Source organism: Phyllostomus discolor, chromosome 2, assembly GCF_004126475.2.
Source record: "Phyllostomus discolor isolate MPI-MPIP mPhyDis1 chromosome 2, mPhyDis1.pri.v3, whole genome shotgun sequence".
Lineage (NCBI taxonomy): Eukaryota > Metazoa > Chordata > Mammalia > Chiroptera > Phyllostomidae > Phyllostomus > Phyllostomus discolor.
This window is the reverse complement of record NC_040904.2, coordinates 176,242,351-176,269,203: the sequence shown is the minus strand read 5'-3', so window position 1 is coordinate 176,269,203 and position 26,853 is coordinate 176,242,351. Positions and strand designations below refer to the sequence as shown.

Here is a 26,853-nt window from a genome sequence, read left to right as displayed (position 1 = left end):
GAAGACAAAGTATTTAATGAAATGGTATGCTTTTAGGTAAACTTCATTATCTCATGTGGGCAGGTGACTTTCTTGTACAGGGCAAGATAGGAAATATTTTTGGCTTTGCAGGCACATATGGTCTCTGATGCATATTCGTCTTTGCTTTAAAAGTTTTTTTTAAAGACTGTGTTTTCTAGAGCCATCATGTTGAGGACCATGTTTCACATAAGTATCCTGCTCTCCAGTCAGTACACCAGGGGTTGGAAAAACCATACTAGGCAAAGAACTTGCATCAAGGTCAGAACTGAAATACATTAGTGCGCATGATTTACCCCAAGAAGGGCAGTCATATGATGGCTGTGATGAAGAGTATGGATGTCCCATTTTAGATGAAGATATAGTAGTGGATGAGTTAGAAAACGAAATAAGTGAAGGTGGAATTTTTGTGGATTGACACAGTTGTGATTTCTTCCATGAACTCTGGTTTCATATAGTTTTTGTGCTGAAAGCAGATAACAGCATATTATACAAAAGACTTGAAACAAGGGGTTTATAATGCGAAGAAACTGAAAGGTAATGTTCAGTGTGAAACTTTTCAAGTTCTTTCTGAAGAAGCAGGGACATCCTGCAAGGAAGATATAGTGCATCAGCTGCCCAGCAACAAACCAGAAGGTCTCTAGAGGGTAACATCAATCAGTTATGTGAGTGGATTGAGCAGTGGATCGAGGATCATAGCTCTCGACTTGCAAAACTGGCCTCTTTATAATCACTCTCAATATTTCTCTTCCCACATCAGATAAATTGCCCAATTATCAGTAAAACTTTTTTTAATTAAAATTGTGCTGCAGAACTAATAGGTAAATAGTAGAAAGGTTTATGTTTGGGTTTTTTCCCCATTAGAAAGCTAAATAATCTCAAGCATAATGAATATAATATTATTAAGAATTGAGAATAGAAACTGTCATTATTTAATACTTCAATTGCTAAAGAATAAATAATCTGACCAAATGGGTACATGGATATCTTTTAACTTTTTTTTTAATTTATTTTTTAGAGAGGGAAGGGAGGGAGAAAGAGAGAGAGAGAGAAACATCAATGTGCGCTTGCTGGGGGTCATGGCCTGCAACTTATGCATGTACCCTGACTGGGAATCAAACCTGCGACACTTTGGTTTGCAGCCCGCCCTCAATCCACTGAGCTACGCCAGCCAGGGCCTTCTTTTAACTTTTTTACAGAAGAAAATGAACATGATCTCTTAAAACTAAGATCTAAAGATTAAAAAAATAACATGTTTTCTGTCTTTTACCATATTTTCATGCCTTGTGATAGTTTGGAGACTAATGTTAAATAGTAATCTCCTTAAGTTTCTGGCTATGGATTTATTGTGTGAGCAAAAGATTTGTAGTCATGATTTTAATGGATCTATAAGAAATGGAATTTGTAGTTCATCTCTTACTGCAGGCTTTTCAGCACATTCAGGTCAGATAGTCTCCAACAAGTATGACACTTACAAAACTCATCGTTACCTCAACATTTGTTATCTAGAGATTAAGCACCTCCTTTTCAATTTAAATGATTTAACACATGTTTTGTTTCTAAATAGGCTAATTTTAGAGTACTTCTAACACTAAAAGTGATGATCTGTTTTTTGAGAGTCATTTTAATGTTTTCTCATTTAACCCATTAGCTGCTCACTTTTCATAGTTTTGTTGCTATAAATTGGCTCTAAAGCTGCATTCTTGCTTTCACAGAGTCTCATTTTTTTTCTGGCACATTACTGTTTCTGCCTCTGCTTTTGTAGTTGGGCTGTGGTTTTTCCCTGTTTCTGCGCCAGGCCATCCTTCACAGACCCCAGCAGGTGGCCTGTGGGATTACCACAACATTCTTGGGATTGCTGTGGAACACATGTCCTCCGGCCCCTAAAAGGCTAAACTATCCAGTTGGATGATATGCTGCAGATTTCAGGGATATATTTTGCCTACTTCACATAGTTTTTCTGAGAAGGTAGATAAGACACACATTTAAACATCTGAGCTTTTATTTCTTCTGTTCACAATTTTAGTAATATGCTGTGAAATGATTTCCCCCAAGTGGCACATTCAAGGCCTTTGTCACATTTGGCGAAATAACGCTTAACCCAGCCGGCCGCCCGCTGCAGCAGGACGCTGCCCGATGGAAACTCAGTGTGTTTGTTTCAGCTCTGGGCCTCTCAGAACTTCTCCAGCAATACTTGGAACTCTTCATGTCTTCTAAAATCTGTTTTACCAAGATAAATTTTAAAGGAAGCAGAGACAAAAAAGCAGTAGCGAGGTTTTTAATCAATATTATTTAATAATCAATTGAAATAAAAGGTTTTTTTTTCTTGCTCAGTAGAAAGTTCATTGGTTTTATTAGCTTTTCTTGTTTTGAATAATAATGCTTTTTATCCCTAATAGTTTTCTTTTTTATAGATATTTGGATTCTGTAAAAATGAAACTCTGTTTCGTAACCAGTCACAGTTCACAGTTTCTTAAATGGCATACTTTTATTTAGTGATGGTTAGTTCCCTGGTAGAAATTTATTTTTTCTTAAGCAATGTCCAATTTGTTATTAATATCACCATGTCAAGTAGAAGAAAGGGAAATTTAATATGAGTATAAAGACAAAACATGGCCATATGATTTCTTTACAAGTCTCTTTTAAATTCAATATTTAACTTCCAAAAATGTATCTATTTTTTATGCATTCTCATGATGTATTTCAGTATTTTAAAGCATATTTGGGAGTTTTGAGTTGTAAGTACAAGACAGTGTTACCCATATAATCTCACCATCCCTTTTTGGAGGAGAAAACATGGGTATTAGCTTATGCTATATGCTAATTTGGAGTCTGAGTAAGCTGGTGAGTCAGAGGGGTGTGTGTGTGTAAACTGTTCCCCTCTAATCCAGCCGCTCTCACCCTTCTCCTCCCCTTAGGTCAGCTGTCAGGTTGGTGCTTTCCTGCTCTGTTTTGAGTTGGACTGGGCTCTGGAAAGGAACGCTTTTACCAGATTAGTACTGGGGCCCTGTGGTCTTCCTCCTAGTCGGCTTCGTCTGCACCATAGCAGCTGCATTATGCCCTTCTCGTGGCCCTGCAAGGGAAGGAGGAGACAGGGATGGTGGGGGAGTGTGTGTGCACACACACGCATGTGCAGCAGTCTCTGTCAGTATGCATTATAAGGTTTCTCAAGCACATGGAACGAGATCTTTCTCTGGAAAACTCAAATTTGTCAAGGCCAGCATACCTGGGAAAAGTGTTTCTATGCTTAGTCTTGTAACTGTGATTGTTTTTGTCGTATGGGGTCAGAAGAAATTTAAGTCATGAGACATAGTTGTAGTCTGCCTCTGCATTTATTTACCTGCCCTTGCTGTTTGAACTCTTTCAGGCAGCAGTACCTGTCCAAAGATCACCCTAGTTCCACTCTCTGTGAAAAGCAGCACAAGCACGCTGATTGATCAGAATGTATCTGATGAAGAGGCTCAGGGAATAAATGGAAAAACGCCAGCAAAACACTCAGCTGCAAGTCCAAAGCCACAAGGTATGCTGACCAGGGTTCTTTGAACGGGTTGGGCACTTCGTTCATTGGTGAAGGTGGCCCAGAAGAATGATGATCACTAAGGGAGAGTTTTAATTTATAAATGGGAGGAGCTGGGTGCACTTATTTTTTCGGGAGAAAAGGCATTCTGTGAGCCTTCTCACACAGAGTTGGGTATTTGCTCTGATCCTAAAACACCTTATACATTTGTCTATCATGGTTCTCTCCGTGTTTCAGAGATTGTGTACATGGCCCCCTCAAGGGACTGTGGTCTGTTCACGAGTTATGCCTGACTTAGCGCAGGGCCTAACTTACTGTTTGCATAATGAGTGTGTAACAGAGAGATGTGTTTAGAAGTACTGTCAGCAGTTGTTATGATTTGCTAGATGTCAGAGGATCTGTGGGACAGACCCTTCTGAAACAGTACTTAACGCGTGTAGTGAGAAGGTGATTTTACAACGTTAAGGAACCTGGGCTTGAAAAGCCTTCTTGGTAAAGTCATCCATTGAAATTAAATGTAAATAGTTCAAGAATGGTGTAGCCGACAAGTGGTAAAACAGTTATAATGGTAAACTTGTTCAGTGACCATTTCCTTTTACAAATAAATTTCTAGTGAACTGGGTATTGACTTTGAGAAGCAAAAAATGATAATTTTGCTGATGTAATATAAAGCTAAATTCCACTGTGGTCTAATGTATAATTTCTTCCTAACAGGTTTTTGTTTACACTGAATGATCAACATTCAGCCAAGAAACAAACTGGGCATTTGTAGAATTACTATTCTTTGGAAAAATCAATCTCTATTCGGTGTATTTTGTATTTACTTTGGTCTCTTTCTTGTTCTTGCAAAGAAAAAAAAGTGTTACAGAGAATGCATTGTAAAAGAGCTGATGGTATTCTTTAAAGTTCTTATGTTTTAAGGATTCCTGAAAGAGACCCTTAAGGAGGATTTAAAATAGAGTCTTCCACATTATGGAATATTTTTCTTTTGCTTTCACTTCTCTTACTATTGGTGGTGGTATCAAGTATGGCTATAAAGCAAGTTAAAAAAATTGGTGATTCAAATGAATAGCCTGTTTATAACCATTTCTTTTGGCTATATTCATCCCTATAACATTGATGTGAATATGAACATAAAAATTTTTGATCATGATTTAATTAAGCCATTTATTTGCAAAGTACAAAATTCCATCTTGCTTACTGAACCTGAGCTGACAAAGATTAAATGGGGTAAGAATATAAAAAATGAATGTAATTTAATTTTATGTAATTGCCCAGATCAAAAGCAAGAATTTCATTATTTATAAAGCCTTTTTTGGAAGCATCATTGCATTACTTCATTGTTTTTCATAGTTCACTGAGATAAATTATAGCAGTGTCCTTCCTGAGCTACTCTGTGCTGAAATAATCATATCCTTTAGGGAGACGACATTTAACCTTGTTTTTGCTGTTTGTAGTTATATGAAAGTCAAGGTATTGCTACTTAAATACATATGCCATATGACCTCACCTGTAAGTGGAACCTAATCAACGAAACAAGCAAGCAAGCAAAATATAACCAGAGATATTGAAATAAAGAACAAACTGACAGTAGCCAGAGGGGAGTTGGGGGGAGGTAAAAGGGGAAAGAAGAGAAAGGATCGTCAAGGAACATGTATAAAGGACCCATGGACAAAGCCAAAGGGGGGAAAGGATTGAGGGTAGGGTGGAAGAAAGTGGTGGAGGGAAAATGGAGACAACTGTATTTGAACAACAATTAAAAAAAAAGATAATAAAATGTATGTAAACAGGACAGAAGATTGAGCTGGTAAAAAATACATACATACATACATACATACATACATATTTACTTCCTACCTTGAATGTGGGTTGATATATGCAATGTTATCTAACTTCAAATACAGTCATGTGCTGCGTAAGATGTGGATACATCCTGAGAAATGCATCATTAGGTGATTTTGTTGTTTGCGAACATTAGAGAACATTACACAAATCTAGATGGTCTGGCCCACTGCACACCCAGGCCTGTTGCTTCTAGGCTATAGGCCTGTACAGCATGTTACTGTACAAAGCAGCACGAGATTAAACCAAGCACAAGGGAAGATGATAGTGAAGAAACATGGCAAACAGGAGAAGTATGAGGCTGCTGCCTGCAGCATAACATGACATACTGGTCTTTTTTTCTCTTGTTGTTCTATGGCATATACTGTTTTACAGCAATCTCTTTTTTTGTAAGTAAGAAGAGTATACTCTAACACAATGATAGAAAGTATCCTGAATATACAAACCAGTAACAGTTATATTATTAACAGTGGTTTATATTATATTATAATAAACAGTTATTTATTATAATACCAAGCATTATGTACTGTACATAATTGCACATGCTTTGCTTCATACAACCCAAAACGCATCAGGTTTGTTTATGCCAGCATCACCTAGGATGGCTACAGTCACTGGACAATGTGAATTTTTCATCTCCATTATCATCTGTTTTTAACAAAGATTTTATTTATTTTTTAGAGAAATGGAAAGGGAGAGAGAAAGAGAGAGAAACATCAATATGTGAGAGAAACATCAATTGGTTGCCTCTTGCATATGCCCCAACCAGGAATTGAACTGGCAGCCTTTGAGTTTATGGGATGATGCCCCACCCACTGAGCCACACCAGCCAGGGCATCCATTAAAATCTTTTTTTTTTTAAAGATTTTTTATTTATTTATTTTATTTTTAGGGAGAGAGAGAGAGAGATCAATGTGCGATTGCTGGGGGTTATGGCCTGCAACCCAGGAATGTACCCTGGCTGGCAATCGAACCTAGGACACCCTGGTTCCCAGCCCGCACTCAATCCACTGAGCTGCGCCAGCCAGGGCTCATTATAATCTTAAAAGGAACCACAGTTGTATATTTGGCCCCTCATTGACCAAAATGTTGTTATAGTGTTAATGACTGTACTCAATAAACTACATAAAGTATTTACACTTCTTTTAAAAAATATTCTCACTTTTTTTGGCTCTTCCCAGCACCGCCTCCCACCAAGTTAAAATTTTAACCCCATCCTCAACTCGGGCATTTTGTGTTTTCCCATCCCTACTTTTACCCCCTCATTCATTACAATCTGACCTGCTCTACAGTTCACTCATCCATGTCGAATGTTTCCCCACCTTTTGCAGTATTGCATTCCCCGTGCCTATGACACAGCATAGCAGGTCTTCAGCAATATTTGCTGAATGAATGCCTGCCTCATCAGCAATTCTTACACTTTCTTTGCTTCTGCTGTTTTTTGTTTACAATCTAGAATGTGTGTCAGATAGAGACCAACATCCCTGAAGTGAGGGTATATCTTAGCATTGTGAGATCAGCCGCCAATCAGATTGGGCACTGTTTATGGACTCACTGATCAGTAATCAGTGTTCCCCACCCTTTTCATCTCTCCAAACCCTTGAGGACATCTGGGTGACCTAGGCTCAGAAAGGAAAGGGATGCTAATGAGCACTTCTGTGCAGATGAAGGGATTATCACATTTGTTACTGAGCTGGGTGTGATCCAGCTGCCTGCTGCCAGACACAGGCATACAACAGATTGGTGGGGAAGGATAAAGGTCTTTATTAAAATGTAGCCCAATTTGGAGAAGCGGGCAACCCCATGACTCCAGGCCAATCTCTTCCACAACACACAGAAAGAATCCAGCCACCCCCAGAACCAGAGCCCCTGTCCAGAAACCCGCTCCATCTTTATCTGCCCTTCTGGGGCCCAAGGCTTTAGGCAAATGCGCTCCAGCTTCAGGCTTCTTTCCGGGAGGGTGCACTTCTGGGGCCACCACTGCCTCACCACAGTTTCTTTCCTCTCCCGGGGCTGGTGCCGCTGCCAGGCCACTGCAGCTGGTTGTGGACGGAGCCCCATGCCCAAGGCTACTTGTGCCCCTGGGGCTGGTGAACTTCCTGGATCGCGTGTCTGTGCGCTGATCTCAGAGTGAGAGACGGGGCAGTCCGGGACGTGTGCCAACGTCCTGCGGGTCACCATCAGGGCACAGGGCCTAGCATATGGGACTCGCCTGTGGCGTGAGTCAACCCCTGACTGGGCGAGTGAGGGGCAACAGAAGGGGCTAAAAAAACGTCGGCATCCCTGCCCTCCCTCCACTTAGATCTTTGGCCCCAAAGTTTCACGAGTTCTGGAAGCTTTCACTTCCCAGCCAATCCAGGCTTGGCTGGCAGGTCTGCACCTCCCCCGACCTCTGAGCGGGGCTTTCACCTTCATCCATCAGCCTATGATTATGGTTTGTTTGCTCTTTACCTGAGGGTGTGGAACTCTATCCCTGGGCAGCTCTGTGGTTTTGTTTCCTGTGACCCCCCCTCCCTCTGAGGGAACAAAGGCTTTGGGCCCAGGATTCAGAGACCCCTTCCCTCTCCCCAGCGGTCTGGCCAGATCCCTTTGTATCACACTGACACCTGTGGTTTCACTATGTTGCAAATCCCTTACAAATTATGAATGATGAGGCTGCTGAAGCTTGCAGATCCATTATGCCAATTTAACTTAATTGAAGACTCTTAGTGTAGATCAGAGGTTCTCACCTGGAGACAATCCCCCCATTGGTATTGTCTGGAGACTTTTTTGTTTGATACAATTTGTGGGAGCTGCTGTTGGCCTCTACTAAACAGAGGCTAGGGATGCTTCTCAGCGGCCTACAAGACACATGCCAGTCCCCCCACTTCTGCCCCAAAGAATTATCCAACTTGAAATGTCAATAATTTGCGAAACTCTCATCTAGATCCTAAAAACAGCTCAAAATTAAATCTTGCTTCTTTGTTTCTCCTGTGGAATGCTAATAAGATTATAGCTATAATTTATTTTGGTGATTTTTTAAAAGCAGAAACAACATTGAATAACTTTATTGGTGGTTTTTTATGTAGTAGTGTGTTTGGAACAACATCGGGTATATGTTTATTACCAATAAGTAAATATTTTTGAAGAATATTTTTGAAGAAATATAAGTAAATATTTTCAAAAGGATAAAAGAGATTAGATAAGCTTGCATTTGAATCTAATCTGGAGCCTGTAGATTTGAAAACGGACTCCTTCAATAGTTCGGGCTTGTTTTCCCTCTGTCTCGGGGAAACACCCCAAGGCCTTGGGAAACAATGGTTTATTCAATTCATACCAATCCCACCAGTCAAGCAAATAAATTACAGAACAACTTCAAATGTAAGTCTCTCCTCTTGTTCACCACTTTCAATATTGGCCTATTTCCTGCCATGCTAGACAGGACTCAAAAAAACTCTTAACAATTAGAGCTAATAGTTCTTTTTCTCTTAAGAGCTTTGATCCACAATATTCTCCATACTTATTTTGATAAAACCAATATATTGTCACTTCTCCATCATTAAACCTAAATGTTTGAGAAAGTTTCATGACCTTGGAAAGGCACACTATTGTTTGAATAATTTAAGTGTATATAAAGTACTCAAACCTACTTCATTTGCTTCTAAAGTAAAACATTCTTTGTAGAATGTTTACTTTTTAAGGTGTAATGTTATAAATTTATAGTGCCTTAATATAGAGCCAGTTATTGTTTTCCATAGTAAACTTGAAATAATCAAAATCTAGTGGGCATCCCCACAGTTAAACTGCAATTAGTGTCTTGCAATCATAATAATTACTTTGCACAGCTGGAAATATTTTAATAATTAAGTTGTTTTGTTCTATTTACTGTCTGTAAAATTGGCTGTAATAGATTCCATTTTATTTATAGTCATCTAGGTATTTCAAACAGCATGCCCAAAACTGTGTTATTGATTCTTCTTCCAAAAATTACCCTACGTTGCCCTGGCCCAGTGACTCAGTTGGTTGGAGCTTCGTCCCATACACCAAAAGGCTGCGGGGTTGATCCTTGGTCAGGGGACACACCTAGGTTGTGGGTTCAATCCCTAGTCAGGGTGTGTATAGGAGGTAACCAATCGATGTTTCTCTTCACATTGATACCTCTCTCTCTCTCTCTCTCTCTCATCCCTCCTCTCCCCTTCCTCTGTCTCTAAAGTCAATAAAAATATCTATCTACTTATGTGTCAGTTGACAATTTCCTCCTTCCAGTTATTCAAGCCATAGGTCTCAGTCATTCTCTGAGGAGTCAAGGATGACTCCTCCCTTTTTCTCTCATACCTCACATTCAACCTACCAGGAAATCGACTTTTAAAATATAATTGAAATCCAACTCTTTCTTACTATCTCCTCCTAAGCACCATTATCTCTTGCCTGAACTTTTACAGTTGCCTCCTAGCTCTTCTACCCGCCTCCCCCGCATTCTCAACACAGCAGCCAGAGTGAGGCTGTTGGAATTTGTCATATGTCACTTCTGTGGTCAGAGCTCTGCAGTGACTTCTCATTTCACTCATTTCAAAGTCTGTACAGGGTTGTACAGTATCAGGCCCTACCTCTGACCCCAGTACCTGCTCTTGTGTGCTTGCCCCTTTGGGGCCAGTCACATCAGCCCCACCCACCTCCAGCTTTTGCTTTACTCAGTGGAATGCTCTTCCTCAAGGTAACTCCCTAAGTAACATCTAAGACATCAAGTCTTAGATGATTTCTCAGAGAAGCCCAATTTGCACGACCTCCTGGACGCTGCGGGGTGCCCCACCCCCCTACACTCCTTACACTCCAGATCCCTTCTCTCTTATCGTTTAAGCCCGCCCCCTTTTTTCCTCTAATTGCTTACCACCTACTGGTACATCCTTTACTCACCATGTTTTTTGGTTCTTGTTTTTCCTTCTGCTCGTTGACATGATCGAGTGTGTAGAGTTTAATAGGTGTTCAATAAATATTTGTTGAATTAATGAAAAAGTAAACATTAATAAAAACCTGTACAATAAAGATGTAAGATTTCTCTAAGATAGGTATTTAGAGAATTGCTTCATATTCTCACTGATACTTGGTATGGTCAGATTTAAATTTTTGGTTACTAGTCTGATGGGCCTGAAGTGGTATCATGTTGTGGATTAATTAGCATTGCCCTGACTATTAATGAGGTAGAACACTATTTTTCCTGCTTGCATCCTTTGGGCTACCAGAGGAAGAAGTAAATGAGGTTTTAGTCATAAGGAACTAGAGGTGCTGATAGCACACCTAGGAGAGGTTTGGAAAACATTTCAAAATGTTTACACCCTTCAGAGTGTCAAAGAAACATCAGAAATGGTGAAAGAAAGGGAGAGAGGTATTATTTTCACTTTTTGTATCTTTTGTATGGATTATTCTCCTCTAAAATGGTGTTTCTGACAATTTAGACATTCACATGCCATCCTGAGATTTTTGTAACATCTGTGCTCATTTATTTAAAATGTGTGTATGTTTGCCCTAACCGGTGTGGCTCACTTGGTTGGGTGTTGTCCTGCAAAGTGAAAGGTCGCCGGTTTGATTACCTTTCAGGGCACATGCCTGGGTTGCAGTTTCGGTGCCTGATGCGGACATGCACACGTGGCAACCATTGTTTCTCTCTGACATTGATGTTTCTCTCCCACTCCTCTCCTCTCTCTATAAATAAATAAATATATTAATTAATTAAATGTATATATTCAGTGATATACTGTGCATTTGAATTATCTCCCTTGCTAGTATAGATGCCTCCTCTGTGCTTCTAAAGTAACTGTGTTCCCAACGCCCACCTCTATCCACATCATTAAACTGTCTGTGCTTGGGACTGTGAGCTCCTTGACGACACAGATGTGCCACAAGCCCTGTGCACACGGTTACTGGGAATGCAGTCGTGATCGAAACGGACATGCTCCCACCCTCACAGGGCTGCAGCCTTGAGGAGGAGAAAGCTTTGCATCTGGAATGTATTTCATATTTTACTGCTGGTCCATCATTTCATATTACTTCCTACTAACTAATAATCATATAACAATGATAAGCACGTTGGGGGGAAGTACACTTTGTTGGGAAACAATTTAAGAGATAGGCACAATTGAGACGAGAAAGGTTGGTGGGGTCATCTCTGAGAACCTGACTGGCTGGTAGTGTATTTGAAAATTTCAAGCATCTGCAGTGTCTGGCATATAATAAGTAAGAAATATTTATGAGCATTCTCTAGATTAGGATGAGTTATTTTATAGCAACCTTTGCAAATGTAAAGAATTTAAAGAACATATTTGCTTCCTTCTTTTTGAATAGTTATGAATGTTGAAATTACTCCAAATGCTAAAACTGTTGGGTTTTTTTGGTGGGATCTTGTCCTGGTTTGCTGTGTTGGTACATATTTGTCTTATACAGGAAATTGTTCCTTAAGATTAACAAATATCACACTTATAGAACCTACTGGGAAGCCCCCTCCTTCCCAATAGGTACTATATTAACCCTCCCCAAGCATACCTTGGAAAATAATATCATTTTTATAAATGGAAGCATATCATTTTTCCATTGGGATTTTCTTCTCATTTGTGTTGAAGAGAATGAGATGAATTGTTATACCTGCAGCTTACTGTGATAAACATTTTTTTCTTTCTCTGTAAGAATTGGTAACTGGCACAGAAATGATGAGATCTAGGCCAGTGAGCATCAGGCGACCAGCCGTAAACTGCGTTTATAAAAGAGGAGAGATGACTGAAAAGCAGGGTAGGCGGCACGGGGGAAGTGGGGCATGTGATTAGGATGAGACATAAAGTTAGGAGACAGGGTTTTTTTTGTTTTTTTTATTGAAAGGATATGGTTTTATTTCATGTGTTAAAAACTAGTTATAGAAAAACACATACATGTTATAATCTGTTATCCAGAATGTACATTTAGTTCTTATGGCACAGTACGTTTTTTTATCTATAGAGTTTCTCATCTGTTAGGGGAATATCTATAAATACTAGTATTCAGAAAATGATCAGTCCATTGTAAGCAGATGATCTGTGCTAAGTTGATGCAGTCTGGCTATTAATGTAGCAGACAGTAATAACAGAACTTCTCTGGCCCCCTTTGGCTGGGTTTCTTATGCGGATAATGGAAGGAGCCAGAGTCTGGGCACTGGCTGGTGTCCAGATTGGCCTCGTGGCCCCAGACCTGTCACTTACCCTCTCTCAGCCTTCGTGGATCAAGAGATGAGTAATGGTAGGTACTTCAGAGGAGTGTAAAGTAAAAAAAAAATTTAACTAAGGTCAAATGCGGTAAGGTCCTTTTGTTAAATGGGAAGATGTTATAGTTATTGCAACATTACTGTTGTTTGTTGTCATTTTGTCGGCTTTTATGTTTAACTTACTAGGTCTGGATTCTGGTGTATCTGTTATCACTCTGTTGTTAAAAATGTGTTTTGTAGCAAGCAGTGTATCTCTAGGAATCAGTTTCAAATTTAGCACTTTATTCTTCTCTGATTAGGTAAGCAATTGCTTATCTCTAATGCTGTTGGAATGCCATGCCCTATATAGGTCCCTAGGTGTTTAATAATACCACATTCAAAGTGATTTAAAATTAAAGAACCACCTGAACCTTGGAGATAAAATTTCCATAAGACACAAAGCAAGTGTCCTGTATAAATGAAGGTCTCTCGGTTAAGGTTCTTTACAAAGTCGACAGACTTCTTTACAAAAGTTTGATAATGCTGAAGATTTGTATCACCAGGACACCAGAATTTTTGTTGTTGTTAAGGAAATACTATTAATTCTTTTTTTCACAGTGCCTCCAAAGCCATTACACCTGCAGAATCAGCCTCTGTCCAGTATACACCAGGCCCCCAGGCAGAAAGCTTTGTCTAGCGCAGCACCCAGGATGGAGGAAGTTAAACCTGCCTCTGCTTCTTGTGTGTCAAAAGAAAAATCCAGTAAGATATCAGATCTCATCAGTCGCTTTGAAGGAGGCAGGTAAGAGCTAATTCACAATGGGAGAAGGCAGAGGGGAGACGAAAGCCGGGTCTTGGAAAAGGTGATCGAGTCCTAAGTTTTCCAAATCAAGCATGCATCTTCTTCCAGTAGGTTTGGTAGGCCTTTAGAAAGAGTGAACTTTGAAAGCATTTCATCTTGCCCTGATATAAATTGTCATTTGCTGTTTGTTATCCATGTGTAGCGCTTATGCTACCAGCTTCTTCTGCACATCTGTCCTGTGTAGATCTACAGATACGCTCTGTTGTTTGCTGTGTGTCTATGTGTGTGTCCTGGGGGCCGCGGTGTTGGTCCCTGGATACCTAGGCTGGAAAGCAGGAGGTTGTCTCTGTCTCTGTTTCTCGCTTTGTGTGTTTGTGAATGTGACTGCAGTGGGCCTGTTCCATCTCTGTGGGCTTCTTTCTGACCCACCGTATTTAAGGCGGGTCTTCTGTGTCCGTTCGGTGTCTGTTGTCTCTCCCCCCACTCCCTTGCACTGTATACTAGGGGTTGTGAAGAGAGACTGACACTAGCAAAATTCATGTTAAATTCCAGTCTTGCATTTATTTGATGCAGTTTTTTATTTCTTTAGTCCTAATGTTTCCAAAAAGGTAGGTGAGACACTGTATTTCTCCCTTAAAGATAAAAACAAACTCTTATAAATTGCTTTTCTACTTGTATGACTCTCAATTGTTTTTCTTAGAATTCCCATTACTGATGAATAGAATTTTTGGAAAATTTTATCAGAAGCATTTTATTATTCTTAAAAGTCTGTATATAATTTAACAGCCTATGTATAAATTTATTCTGATCCTTGTAGCTACCTATTTCCATTAATTCCAGTGTAATATTTGGGAATGGTTTCCCATTAGGTGGTTTCATTATTTGAAGGATTTATTATTATATATGTAATGAATCAAAGGCTGGAAATGCTCTCAAAATCTTCTGGAAATTGTGACCAAGCACAGAACTGCAGTGTCCCTCACTTAAAGTGAGACTATATTTAGTAACAAGTTCTGGAGCAAATTAGTTCAGAAGCCTGTCTTCAATTTTCATTTCCAATCAATTGTGGGAACTTGAGTCATGAATAGTTGAACTTCAGCACCTCCCCCTCTGAAGTAGGGTTTTAAATAGCTTTGCCGTCTTAAATTATAGCAATCTTCACTAGAATGATTTAATGACACTTAAAATTGTTTTGTTTCTCAGGACAAATGGATGTAATCGCACAGAGAGTGACCCGCACATTTGCGGTTTCCAGGGCCCTGCCCAGTGACAGTGTAACAGGATGGGGCATGGGAGCCCTGCCCCTGCTTGTAGTGCAGGCCCAACCTGAAACCTGTCAAAGGCCGGGTCCTCTAGACCTCACAAATTTGATAACCCTCTCTTTGCATTCCTCCCCCGTACACAAAACGTGTACAGTGTTCCAACTTATCAATAGCAGTTTTTTTTACTCTTTCAGACTTCACAGATTCAAAGTCATATTTTGATGCAAAGCTCTTGGATCTAAGGACAGATGTGCTATAATTTATGACATTTTAAGAAAACTTGTTCTGCCCTGGCTGGTGTGGCTCAGTGGATTTGAGTGCTGGTCTGCGAACCAAAAGGTCGCTGGTTTGATTCCCAGTCAGGGCACATGCCTGGGTTGCGGGCCAGGTCCTCAGCAGGGGACATGTGAGAGGCAACCACACATTGATGTTTCTCTCCCTCTCTTTCTCCCTCCGTTCCCCTCAGTCTGAAAATAAAGTAAAATTTTTAAGGGGGAAAAAAAAACTCGTCGTAAGTGAAGCTAGGATGTCATGTGAGCATTTTGGCAAACCTGGTGAAGGGCTCTTACTTGCGGCTGCATCCACTGCCAATACAAAGAATAATTACATGTTCGTAGTGAGGTGTTTTCAGTAGAAATTGACCCTAAAGGTATGTGAAGGGTTAGTGCTGCGTTGGGTCTATAGGGCTAGAACGGGAAGTTTGCATTTCCTGCTGAGAGGTGTCCATGTGCCTACACTATAGCTCTCAGGTTATGGTGAGTCGTTGTAACTTAAACTAGCTCTGTGTGGAATGGATGGAGATTCACAGGCTGTGAGTTACCACAATAGGATGACAAGAAAAACCAGCGTTGTTAAATGGCGTCATAGAAGACCATATTGCTCTTGTTAAGACCTTACCTGTGCATCATAGGTAGCCTCTTCGCAATAATCTAAGGAAAGCTGTTTTATTGTTATGGGTGACTTAGAGGGTGTATTTGAAGCAAGTGAAATCTTATTTTTTATTGTGGTTTCTTTATATTTTTAAATATTTTTTGAGAGCGAGAGAAACTAGTATTTTAACCTCTGAAAGACTTCAGGATTTTAGAAATAAGTAAGTAAATAAATAAATAAATAAATAACATTTTTCCACAGAACCCAATATTGGTTTTTCCCAAGGACACTACTAGGCCAACTGCTTTTCTCCAAAGTAGCAGGGGTCTTCTACATGCTGCTTTTACTAACCTTCCCCTGCCCACTTCATCCCTGCCCTGTTTCCCCCACATATCCTCTGGATGTCACTTATTCCAGGAAATTCTTGCCTGTCATCCAAAGCTGTCCTTTCCAGAAATCCTAACAAGCCCGAAGTTTGGTAGAGGATCTTCTGCAGGTCTTTCTATTGGACTGCTGGACACTGATATGACCAGGAAAAGGAGGATGGTTTGATTCAGTTTTCCAGGGACAGTTTGGGACATTATCTAGACCACAGGTATATTGTCAAAGAAGGCAACTGTCAGTGGTAGAGTGTGTCACATTTATTTATTTTGATAACCTCCAACTTTTACATGTATGACATTTTCCCTTACCAATTTTTTCTTTCCTCTGGGGCCAAACTTGACCCTGTGTTTTTTTCCTCCCTTTTTACTTTCTGGCTGTCTGTTGCTGTTCCCTATTCCATGCTCCAGGCCCAATCAGCAGTGTCTGGGAGGGGTGGAGTGAGGGGAGACAGTGACACACACCCCAGCATTGTCCCGGGCCCTTGCTGCTGTGCCTCCTGCCACCTCCCTCCACCCTGTGATCCCTTCGTGCGCAGGGGAGGATGCGAGCCCTGGGCTGCCGTCCCACGTTTGTGTGTAGTTACTCACCTGCTCCTCGCTCCCTCCTTCATGTTCCCGTGTGTTCAGTATACTGTGGGGTAAAGACCATGGGATTTAGCATCAGACTTCACAGCTTGAACTCTGGCTTTCTCATTTGTTAGTTGTGTGATGTTGCCACATTGTATAAGATTCAAGCATGGATTTATAGGGTCTCTATTTTGGAAACATAAGGAGGCTGAAACAGGATAATCATTGTGAAGGGCTGGGGTGGTTCTGGCACTTAACAAATGTTAGCTGCTGGCATTGAATTAGTGCCATGATCATTGTCACAGTCACAGCTACTTGTTACTCATTGGCTAGGCATTGGGTGCTTTCTATATGGCGAGAGCTGTGCTGAGAAGTGGGGATAAAGCAGAGAACAAGATGGGCACATTCTGCCCCTTTACAGAATATTCGTCTATATTTATCTTTATTTCTCATTAGGTCATAGGGATCTCTCCAAGATTGCAGCCCAGAGATTTATTCCTCTGGGATAAACCTCCTTGGAAAAATCCTCTTGGATTTTTCCTCCTTGGAATCCGAGACTCAAATGCTACACAAACATTTCCATAGGAACTCTGTAATATATTGGCAGTTAGGTTCCATCATACTATTGTGGTTCTATAGAATTTTGAGTAAAAACAAGAGCTGTAAAGACAATGAAAATAAAATGGAATAAAATGGTGGTTAGTGGTGGAGTGTGTTGTAACCAATTAAGCCATCCAGGAAGTGACACCTGAGCAGCCACCTGAATGATGGCGGGAGGAAGCCGCACTGGTGTCTCGGGGATCTTTGTCCTGGGCAGGCAGAATGATGGCTCAGAGATCCTTAGATGCATGTGTTTGCTTGTTGGGAGTGGCGGGACAGCGAGGAGACAGGCATGACGAGAGCTCTGTGAGTGAGGAGAGATGGAATTTAACGAGGCCAGAACTAGCAGAGTGTGCAGAATGTCAGAGGCCATGGTCAGGATGCCAGACTCGCTGTGAAGTGTGCGGGGAGCCCTCGCAGAGCCTGGTCTCCCTGGCCGACTTGGAGGGGTCAGGCGGGGAAGCGGGGAGGTCAGTCAGGAGGCTGCGGTGGTCTGTGCTGCTTCCAGACAAAAATAACTTTCAGTTTCTAACCTGTTCATAAATTGAGGGCTCTCTATAATTGTTTTTAAAAAGGTAAGAATGAAAAATCTTGGGAAAAGATGATTTTATTAAATATCAGTATTTCTCCTATTTAAGTCTTTACTAACTAGCAATATTGATAAGCAGCTCAAGGAAATGTTTCAGACCTTACAGCTAAAGCTCAGGCCTGTCATCTTTATTTAAATGTGTAAGCGTGGATAGCATTGCAAGAGACTGAAAACAACACTGGAATATTCCTGTCTGTGTTTCTAAAACCATCAGAGGAGCAGGGGAAATGTTTTTCCTAAATATCCCTTTTCAGCTGGAATAAACTTGTTTTTATTCTAGAGCTTATCCATGCTAGTGTTTTCACACTTCCTTTTTTATTTTATCTTTTAGCACATTATCAAGTTATGGTGATTTGAAGAAAACTTCTGCTATGAACCTAAATGCTCCTAGAACCCCCGGAAGGCATGGGTTGACCACCACACCTCAGCACAAACTCCTCTCCCAGCACCCGCCACAGAAGCAGGGAGATGATCCAGACCCAGCTCAGGGAGCACAGACTTGTGTGGCTAACGGTGTGGCCGAGGCTCAGAACCAGATGGAATGTGAGGCGGATAAAGCGGATGCCATTGGCCCAGACATGCCTGTTCTGACTTCTGAGCCCTTGCTTAGTGTGAGCTTAGTGAATGGAGAAAGGGACGACAGCACCATGGGCCCAGCCTCACCCACAACAAACGACTGTGACGCAGATGCTTCTGACAGTAGCTGCAGGACTCCTAGTGCAGACCCAGCCCTGCCCCTGGAAGAAGAAAGGGCAGACACAGAAGCCAAGGCACAGGAGAGGGAAGATGGGGAAAGCCCTCTGGAACCAGAACAGCTGGATCAGCAGCAGGAGATGAAGGTAAAGTGTGAGGCCCACTCACAAGTAGGCGGGAGCACTGATCATTCACCCACGGTTCTAAAACTGTTTCATAGCACCTGTGAAATGAATGAGTCAGACCACCCTCGCCACCAGTTAAACAGCGTTGGAGCTCTAGCTGCTAATGAGTGTTTCACCTGCTGTTTTGAGGAGATAGGTCACCTTTTCTTCTCCATTGGTTCTGGTGATCTATTGTGATTTCAAGAGTCGGAACAGTGTGAAGACTTTGATATGGGAAAACCACAAACCTTGCTTTTGTTTACGTGGGAAGAAAATGTTCTTTGTTGCTCTAGGTGTTAGGGTTACAACCCTAATATTTATGGGCTAAGCAAGAGGAAAGTATACAATCTTTGCTTTTTAGACATTTCTAATCAAATGAAAGAAATAGACTTGGAAGATTAACGTACACTAGTAAATGTTTCTTGTAAGGACGTGAATATGGAAGTACTCACAAATTATTCAGCAGATATCTGTAACTTTTTCTGGGGTACTAATCTTTTAAATTCTAATTAATACACAATATTATAATTAAAAGGCTCTTTAAAAATCATTTCAGTTCAGCAATTCATTTACAAAAACAGAAAGAGTCCCAGAAAGCTGAAATGATTTTCTAAGATTACAATAGTAATAGCCTAGATCCCTTGTGCCCCAATTCCTGGGCTGCTATTGTATCCCTGCTGCAAGAAGCCACAAATGTAAATGCCAAAATATTGGAAATGTCATGAATACAGCAGCTCTGGTAATATACCAGGGGAGGTGACACTGTGGCACACTGGAGGTCGGCATCCTTTCCAAAGAGGGCAGTAGTTCAGTGAGCCGCCTGAGCGGCACCGCTGCCCAGTGTGAACAAAGAGCTCATCTGCTGGTGAGATATGCTCATAACTCACCTGTGCCACGGCAAAAACTCGGGTACAGTCCCAGTGATAAGACAATTGCATTTGTATTCTTTATTCACGTCAGTATAATGCTTTGGAAGTATCGACAAATAATGGCTTTTCCAAAGTACTTGGAATTCCTTGGATCAAAGGTGCAGAGAAAGTTGTTGACATCTCTGGTGACAAGAATAAAGTTTCCACTGCTGAGTCTGTCTTATCAATTTAAAGTCATAATCTGTGGAGGAGAGTTGTGAATTGAAAATTTGGTAATTATAGGAAATTTCCTAAGTGACAAATCCAAGTCCTAGAGCTGTGTACTTTATTGTTTTATGGTGCTGGATCTTCACATGGGCAGAAATTCAAAAGGACTGATACTAAAATGTTAGAGTAATATTGATATATTTAGAACTTTAAAGCAAAATCCATCTAATGGTACAGTTTTCACTACTCCTATGCAAAAATCCAAAACAGAGCCATTGGTTTGTTTTCTTGAGGTTAGGAAACAAATTTTGAATGCTGACTTTCAAGCAGAGAAAGTTCAAAGAAGGAAGTGGGTGGGAGAAAGTGAGTCATGCTTGGTAACATCTGAAATTAAAGAAACAGGACATTGCAAAGTGAATCTCCTAACATCTTGATAGAGGGGAAGGTTTAGCGTCTCGCTGCTTGAACGATGGTGGACGGAAGAGAAGGTTAGGACCAAGCGCCTCAGAACTCAGACATCTGTCCTTTTGCCGTGGGAATGATGCCACCAGCAAGTGTTTATAAAACAGTAAGCCGTTCTTGTTAAGGGAAATATTTTCTTTGGTAATGATGCCTGTGGTTGCTGGGTACTACTCTTTTATCCCATTATCTCTGGTTGTGTGTACGTTTTCAGAGATGTCTTACTTGGGTTCGGGAGAGACTTAATAGGGCTTCCCTATTAAACTGGTGAAATCTAGAATAGTACAGCTGGCCTTTCTCCTACATGAGAATTTAAGCAGTGGAGGGTACGTGCTGTATGTGGGAAAGAAAAAGGTTTTTTTTTCCTCTGCGGAACTGTTGATCCAACACCACATGTGTCTCCCATCTGAAAAGGAATATTAGGATGCAATTTCTCATGGTCCTTTTCCGATGGGAGGCATGTGGTGACGGGTTCTCCTGCGCAGCCCTGATGTGTGTTGCATTGCCTGTCCTTGTTCCACGGTGCAAACAGAAATGCTAGCAGTGTTAAGAGGGTACATTTTATACTATGTAAATTTTACCACAATTGAAATAAAAAATCTTAAGTAAAACATTGAATAATACATAGTGAACCAAATGATTAGAACCAGGAAATCCTAATGCTGCTTCTGGCTTGACCATCAGCTAGCAGCACAAACTTCAGCCTGTCAGTTCTTTGTGCCTTTAATTAAAGGGTACTCACTGAGTGTGATCGCCAGGCCCTTATCAGGGGTGATGCCATCGCTCTGTGCTGTTATATCTAGATATGTTGCTCAGTGGGCACAGCCCTCCACATTGTCAGCTGCTTCTTAAACTGCCTTATGTGTGGGACTTTAGGGCATAATGGAATTATTTCAGTCTCACTATACAGACAACTGAAAAAAATCGTTCAGTCTTTATGTAATTCAGTTAAGAGATTTACATCAGAATAGTCTCAAAGAAGTTTCACTTACACCAGAATGAAATTTAATGGACGCTTACTAAGTGCCCACCACGGGTGTGAGAATGAGGGGTTGAGGGCTGGACGGCAGGAATAGAATAGAATCACGAAGACGGTTCATGAAATGCCTCTTGAACAATCATTATCATTATTAATAATTGAGAGTGGATTTTAAAATAGTCTCAGTTTATGTAACTGCTTCACTAATTGTCTGATGTGTTTCGATGAAGAATCACTTTCAGTGGTGAATAGAGGATACTGTTATTTTTACCATGTAAAAGATTGACTGCCTGCTCTTCTGAAATTGTTGACTCTACCAGAAACAGATTTTTTAAAAAACCTCAGAACCAAAGGAAAATTGTTAGTGCTTTGTGGTACCTTTCTCTCTCACCCACAAGGTGTTACAGTAACTTTAAATTAAGGTTAATCATGTATTACAGCAGATTAAAAGATTGGAATCTCCTGAAGGGGAGATGTTATTATAAGGAAACATTAAAACCCGTGAGCCCCAGGGAAGGTAGCGGCACGGGAATATCATGTGTGTGCGTGTGCTGCCCCTGCATGCTTGAGGAGGCTGAGGTGGGGCGGGGGTTGTAATAGTATTAGGATTTCTGTTTGGTGTGACAAATTTGGGTTATAACTAGCTTAAATTATATTAGGAGACTCAGGTAAATGGGCTAGCACCTTTTAGAATGAATTTTATTAAAAATGGTTACCTTTCCTCAGGTCTGTAGGCTCTGGTGGGTTTTAGTAGAAATACACTAATATGAAATGCTGCATCCATAGATTATGCCATATACATGTAAACTTCTCCTTAGTTTTCATGAGCCTTTTAATATCCAGTATATGCGTTAATGTGTTTCATTGGTAGTTTTATGAGATTTGTTGTTTTCCTCTGTATTTCATACAATAAACCAAATATAAATGTGTGTGGATATACGCTTTTTAAGACTAAAGTTTAAGTAAATAACAAATCTCTGTTACTGGCAACATAAGCTCAAAGTAGCAATGCATTAAACCTCTAATAATAGCAGTTTTTATTAAGACTGTAACAAAAACAGTTTTTTTAAGAAACCAGAGTAGTATTTTTATGTAGAGTTAAAATATCCCCTGGGATGATACCCCACCTGACAAAATATAATACCATGATAGATTTAGATATTTTCCTCAATATCAGTACATTCCTCCAATACTCTCTCATTTCTTGCCTTTTCTTCTTCCTCCACAATCCCCAAGAAGGTGTGGAATTTTTGCAAATAAATTAACTGTGTATGAGCAACATCACCCTTTTTAAAATCCCAGTCCCTGAGCCAAAACTCCTTTAAAATATAAGTTGCCCTAAGACTGTTGGCTTTTACATTCATATCAAAGACTTCTTCCTGAACCTGCGTCACAGTCACGTTGAGTGCACTGCATTGTCTTCCGTTCATCACCTGTAGGAAAGGGGAGGATTTAGTCGTTACCGCCCGGCTTTGACTTCGTGACTGGAGGTACTCTGGTACCACATTGGATCTTTGACTGCACATGTGGGCAACATTATTGCATTGACCACGGTCTTCTCCCATTCCTCCTCTTCCTTCTACATTGTTCAGGAGGCAGTCATTACTGAATGTGGTGGCCGATGAAACCAGAGGCGTGTTGACAAGCTAGTTTCAGTAGTGCCATGCCACACTTCTGATGCTGCTTGTCTTGTTCTCCGTGGTGCGGGGGGTGCTTTAGCCTCACCCCCACGTTCTGGGATTCTCTCAGAGGTCTCCTGTTCGTGAACAGATGTTAGTTCTTGTGAGGAGAGTGAAGAAGTCAAGAACGACCTATGTCACCATGGTGGTTACATTGTTCCCTAGAAATACAATTTGAAAAAGTTAATCTGTTCGTTTCCTGGTTATTTCTGGTTTCTTAATTATTATCACTCTATTTATTATGTTATTACACAAACCTTGAGGGCTTATAACTTTTGAACATACTCAAATAAAAATTAAGAAAATAATTATCTTCTATGGAAAAGAATGACAGAGAATCAAATTCAGAAGTAAATTGTGAATAGAAAATCAATGCTGTTCTTCACATTAACTCACTTTTCCTCTTTTTCTGTTAATTTCTCCCTACTGAGCTTAATAGTAGATCTTAAATTTGTCGATTGATTTTATAGGATATAATGTGAGGTATCAGACTTTTCTGGGAGTTAAAACAATGCTTATATTGGTTATCTATTTCTTATGATGGGCAACAAGTTTTGTTTTGTTTTTGTTTTTTGTTTTTTGGTGAAGCTTTAAATTTCTTTCACTTAACTTCTTGAAAAATAAGGAAGACAACTGTTGAGGTCTTATTAGAGTTGAAGACAGAGTAAGTCACTCCTTAGCTATTTCTGCCTCTTGCCAAGCCAGCTTTAATTCCAAGCAAGTGAATGCGCCTCAGAGAAGTGATCCAGCTTGGCTGACCTGCCCGTTGTTGTTGCTGTGCTGACAATGGGCGCTCCAGCTGAAGTTGAGGGCGTTTTCCAACAGTGTGGAGGGTAATGGGAAGGCTGCCCACTAACCATGTGGGGACTTCATAGAGGTCGGAGGATGGCCTTTCTTTATTCACCTAAAACTGCATGGTGAACTCAGAAACTTCTACATTCCTTTTCATGGTGACTTTGTTTCATATTTTGGAAAGGTATCAGAAAGAAATGTGAAGACAGGAACTAAAAGAGCCTGTACCTGGAGAAACCACCTATAGTTCAGTTGGAAAATTCAGTGAGCCAGATCCTCTCTGCGGGTGCTAACACAAATGAACCAGACAGGCCCTGCCCACAGAGCGGGGAGAAACAGAAGCAAATCACCCCAATATGGTGACTGCGTGCTTCAAACACTGATGAAGAAAATGGGTGCTTGGAAGAGGGCTGGAGGGGGCAGGCTGCAGAGAAGCAGTTGAATGGAGCCTGAAGGAAGAGTTGGGAGGTGTCTGGGTGGTCCAGGTTTCTGGGTGGGAAAGAGGTGACGGGTGCATCTAGGCAGAAGGAAGGTGGGAGGAATGAGTAGAGGCCGGAGAGTAGATGCCATGTTTAGGGTATTTCTGGCCTCAGAGTAAGTGGCCAGAGGGCTCGAGAAATGAGGGTAGGGGTAGAGGAAGAGGCTTAAAAAGAAATAAACTAAGGACAAATTGCAGCAGGTTTGCATCGCCCAAGTTATAGTCCCCACCCCAAAACAACAATGGAGACTTTTAAAAGAGATATGTGAAAGTCTAAATAAAAATTAATAATTCTCATAGAAAATCAAGAAAATGCAGTGAAGCATGAAGAATATAAAAATATCCATAGTTCCACTGCTTCAATATTGAACATTCCAGCTTGTTTTTCTGAGCAGATTTTTAAAAACATATATTCACTAGCATAATGTATGGTCATTCTGCATCCTGTTTTGTTAAATTACACACGGGTTTCTTCCTCTGTGTTATTTCTATGTTATTTTAAACTTTCCGTAAGCTTGGTTTTATTGGTTTTATCTGGCCTCAGAGGCATTTAATTAAAGCATGGAAGTGACATGATGTACATCTGTGGGTTTTAGAAAAAATGAGTCAGACAAAAGGAAAAACAGATGGAGCAGGGTACACAGTAAGCAAGTTCAGTAGCCCAGGTGTGGGAGGATGAGGTCCTTGCTACAACAGAGGGTCAGGGTGAGGAAGAGAGAGTTCTGAGCATCTGGTGACTGGATATGGGGAGTGAGTCACGATCAGCTCCTAGCTTGGATGAGTGGCAGGTGGTGTACCATTATTGAACTACAAGGGAATAAAAAGAGCGACATACTTGAGGGGCAAAACCTACATTGGACTTAGATATTCTGAAGTTGAGGGACAGCTGAAGATGTCTAAAACAAAAGTGGAATGTTCTGGAGACATTATAGTTTATTGGTTAAGAATGAGGGCTTTTGATTAAAAAGAAGAGTTCAAATCCCAGCCCCATCACTTACCAGCTAGGGGACCTTGGACATGGCACCTTAGCATCACTCTCCATGCCGTGGTTTCCTAACATGTTAATGAAATAATTCAGTGGTAGGCAGGAAGTAAAGCAATAGTGTTTGAGTGAGGGGAGGGAGTGGGGCTGTTAATTAGGTTAGTTTTGTACTGCTGCATCTATGGTACACACAAGACATCCAATTGGAGACATTAATTAAGCAAGTGGACATATGCATCTAGAGCTCAGGAAATGGGATAAGAATGCAAGAGGATGTGCTTAAGGGCATGATTAATATTGCCAAAATTAAATATGTAGGAACAGAAAAAAAGGCCAAGGACCGAGCTCTAAAAGCTCAAGCATAATCAAAAGAGGAACATAGCAAATTATCTGAGAAGAAAAAGAAGAAGAGAGAGCAACGTCATGAGAACCAGTGGTCTTGAGAGGGTAGAACACATGGGAGTACTGGCGAGCCTATGGGGACGGTCATCATTTAGAATATGAAACCCCATTAGCCTGCAGCCTGAGGCCTTTCTGGGACAGTACAGGTGCTAGCTCAATGAGCCTGGGTGATCACATTAAATTGAGTGAATTTATATTGTACGTATATTGTGTGCAAGGCACTGTAGGGAAGGAATCCAATGAGGAAATTAATAGTTGAGAAGGCAGAATAAGATGAATAAATGACCATTATTTAAGGTATCATGAGGTGAAGGGGAAAGAAGAATTCAAAGATGGTCGAGAGGATCAATTCCCTGTTGTGAGCAGAAGTGAAGTGAAGCAGAGAGTCTGGAACTCAGTGAGTGAGGCACGAAGAGACCACAGCGTAGAGGTGACTCTGAGGCTTGGTGCTGGATGTGTCCCTTTGGGAAGTGCCCATAGAGGCCAGTGGGGTGTCCTCAAGGGATGGGACTTGGAGCTTGAGGACAGTGGAGAAGGTTAGCTCTTGTGACAACTTGTGACTATGTCTCTGAGGGTTCAGGTCAACTATGGTGGGACCAGTCAGCATTCTTTCCAGAATTGCTTGGTCACCTGGCACGCAAGAAAGAGGAGAAGCAAACCTAGAGTGGGAGTGAGCCAGGATCAGCGAGTCAGCAGTGCCAAAAGGACAAGGGCCTAACAGAGTCAGGGATGGGTTTACACGATGTTGCCATGACCAGGAGACTGGGGAAAGCCAGGTGCACTGAGGTCACTGTGCACATAGAGATCAAGCGAGGTATGGCTGTGAGAGGAATGGAAAGGTCTGATCTTGAAAACACAGTTGTATGTAGCTTACAAAAACCAAAAAAAAAAACAATGCACCATAACCTGGTGGTCACCAAGACAGACTCAAGAACCAGACTCTGTAGGTGTGAATCCCAGCTCAGCCACTTACCAGTCTTGTGTGACCTTGAGCAGGTCATTTCAACTTCTCTGTACCCAGTTTCCTCTTCTGTAAAATGGAGATAATAATCCCTACCTCCTAACATTGTTACGAGGTGTAGATCAATTAATGGTTGTAAAGGACTTAGAACAGTGCCTTGAAACATAATATAAGCTGTGTGTTTGTTAAATAAACATAAAATAAAATTTCTTCATGTGTAAGTCAAAATTAATAGACCCATGCACGGAGATGTCCCTCAGTAAACCCAGAACTCATCACATCCTGCCTGCTGAATATCCCAGGACCTTCTACCGTTGCGTTTTAAACTGAGGTACTCTTTGTGGGGTACACAAAGAAAGATTGGGTGCCTCTTTATAACTTAGGTTTCCTATATTTTGTTTTTCTTGCCTCAAAACCATAGGTTATTACCACACAGGTTATTTCTTGCACTCACTTATATGTGCAAGGTTTTGACTCCAAGTAGTTATCATCAGAAATATTTATAAATGACCTAATTTCTTTGATGTTCTGCCTAGACTTGAGATAGGCTAATTT

The 26,853-nt window shown here is 40.9% G+C and overlaps 1 protein-coding gene across 2 annotated transcripts in view; it reads left to right on the top strand.

Moving 5' to 3' along the window:
• The window catches only part of FGD4 (FYVE, RhoGEF and PH domain containing 4), a 211,972-nt gene that overhangs the window by 139,876 nt on the left and 45,243 nt on the right, over window positions 1-26,853 (top strand). For both annotated transcript variants that reach the window (XM_028531946.2, XM_028531948.2), the window contains exons 2-4: window positions 3,386-3,538; window positions 13,179-13,362; window positions 17,965-18,472. In XM_028531946.2, the coding sequence (XP_028387747.1) occupies window positions 3,386-3,538; window positions 13,179-13,362; window positions 17,965-18,472 (845 nt within the window). The remainder of the gene's footprint in view (window positions 1-3,385; window positions 3,539-13,178; window positions 13,363-17,964; window positions 18,473-26,853) is intronic.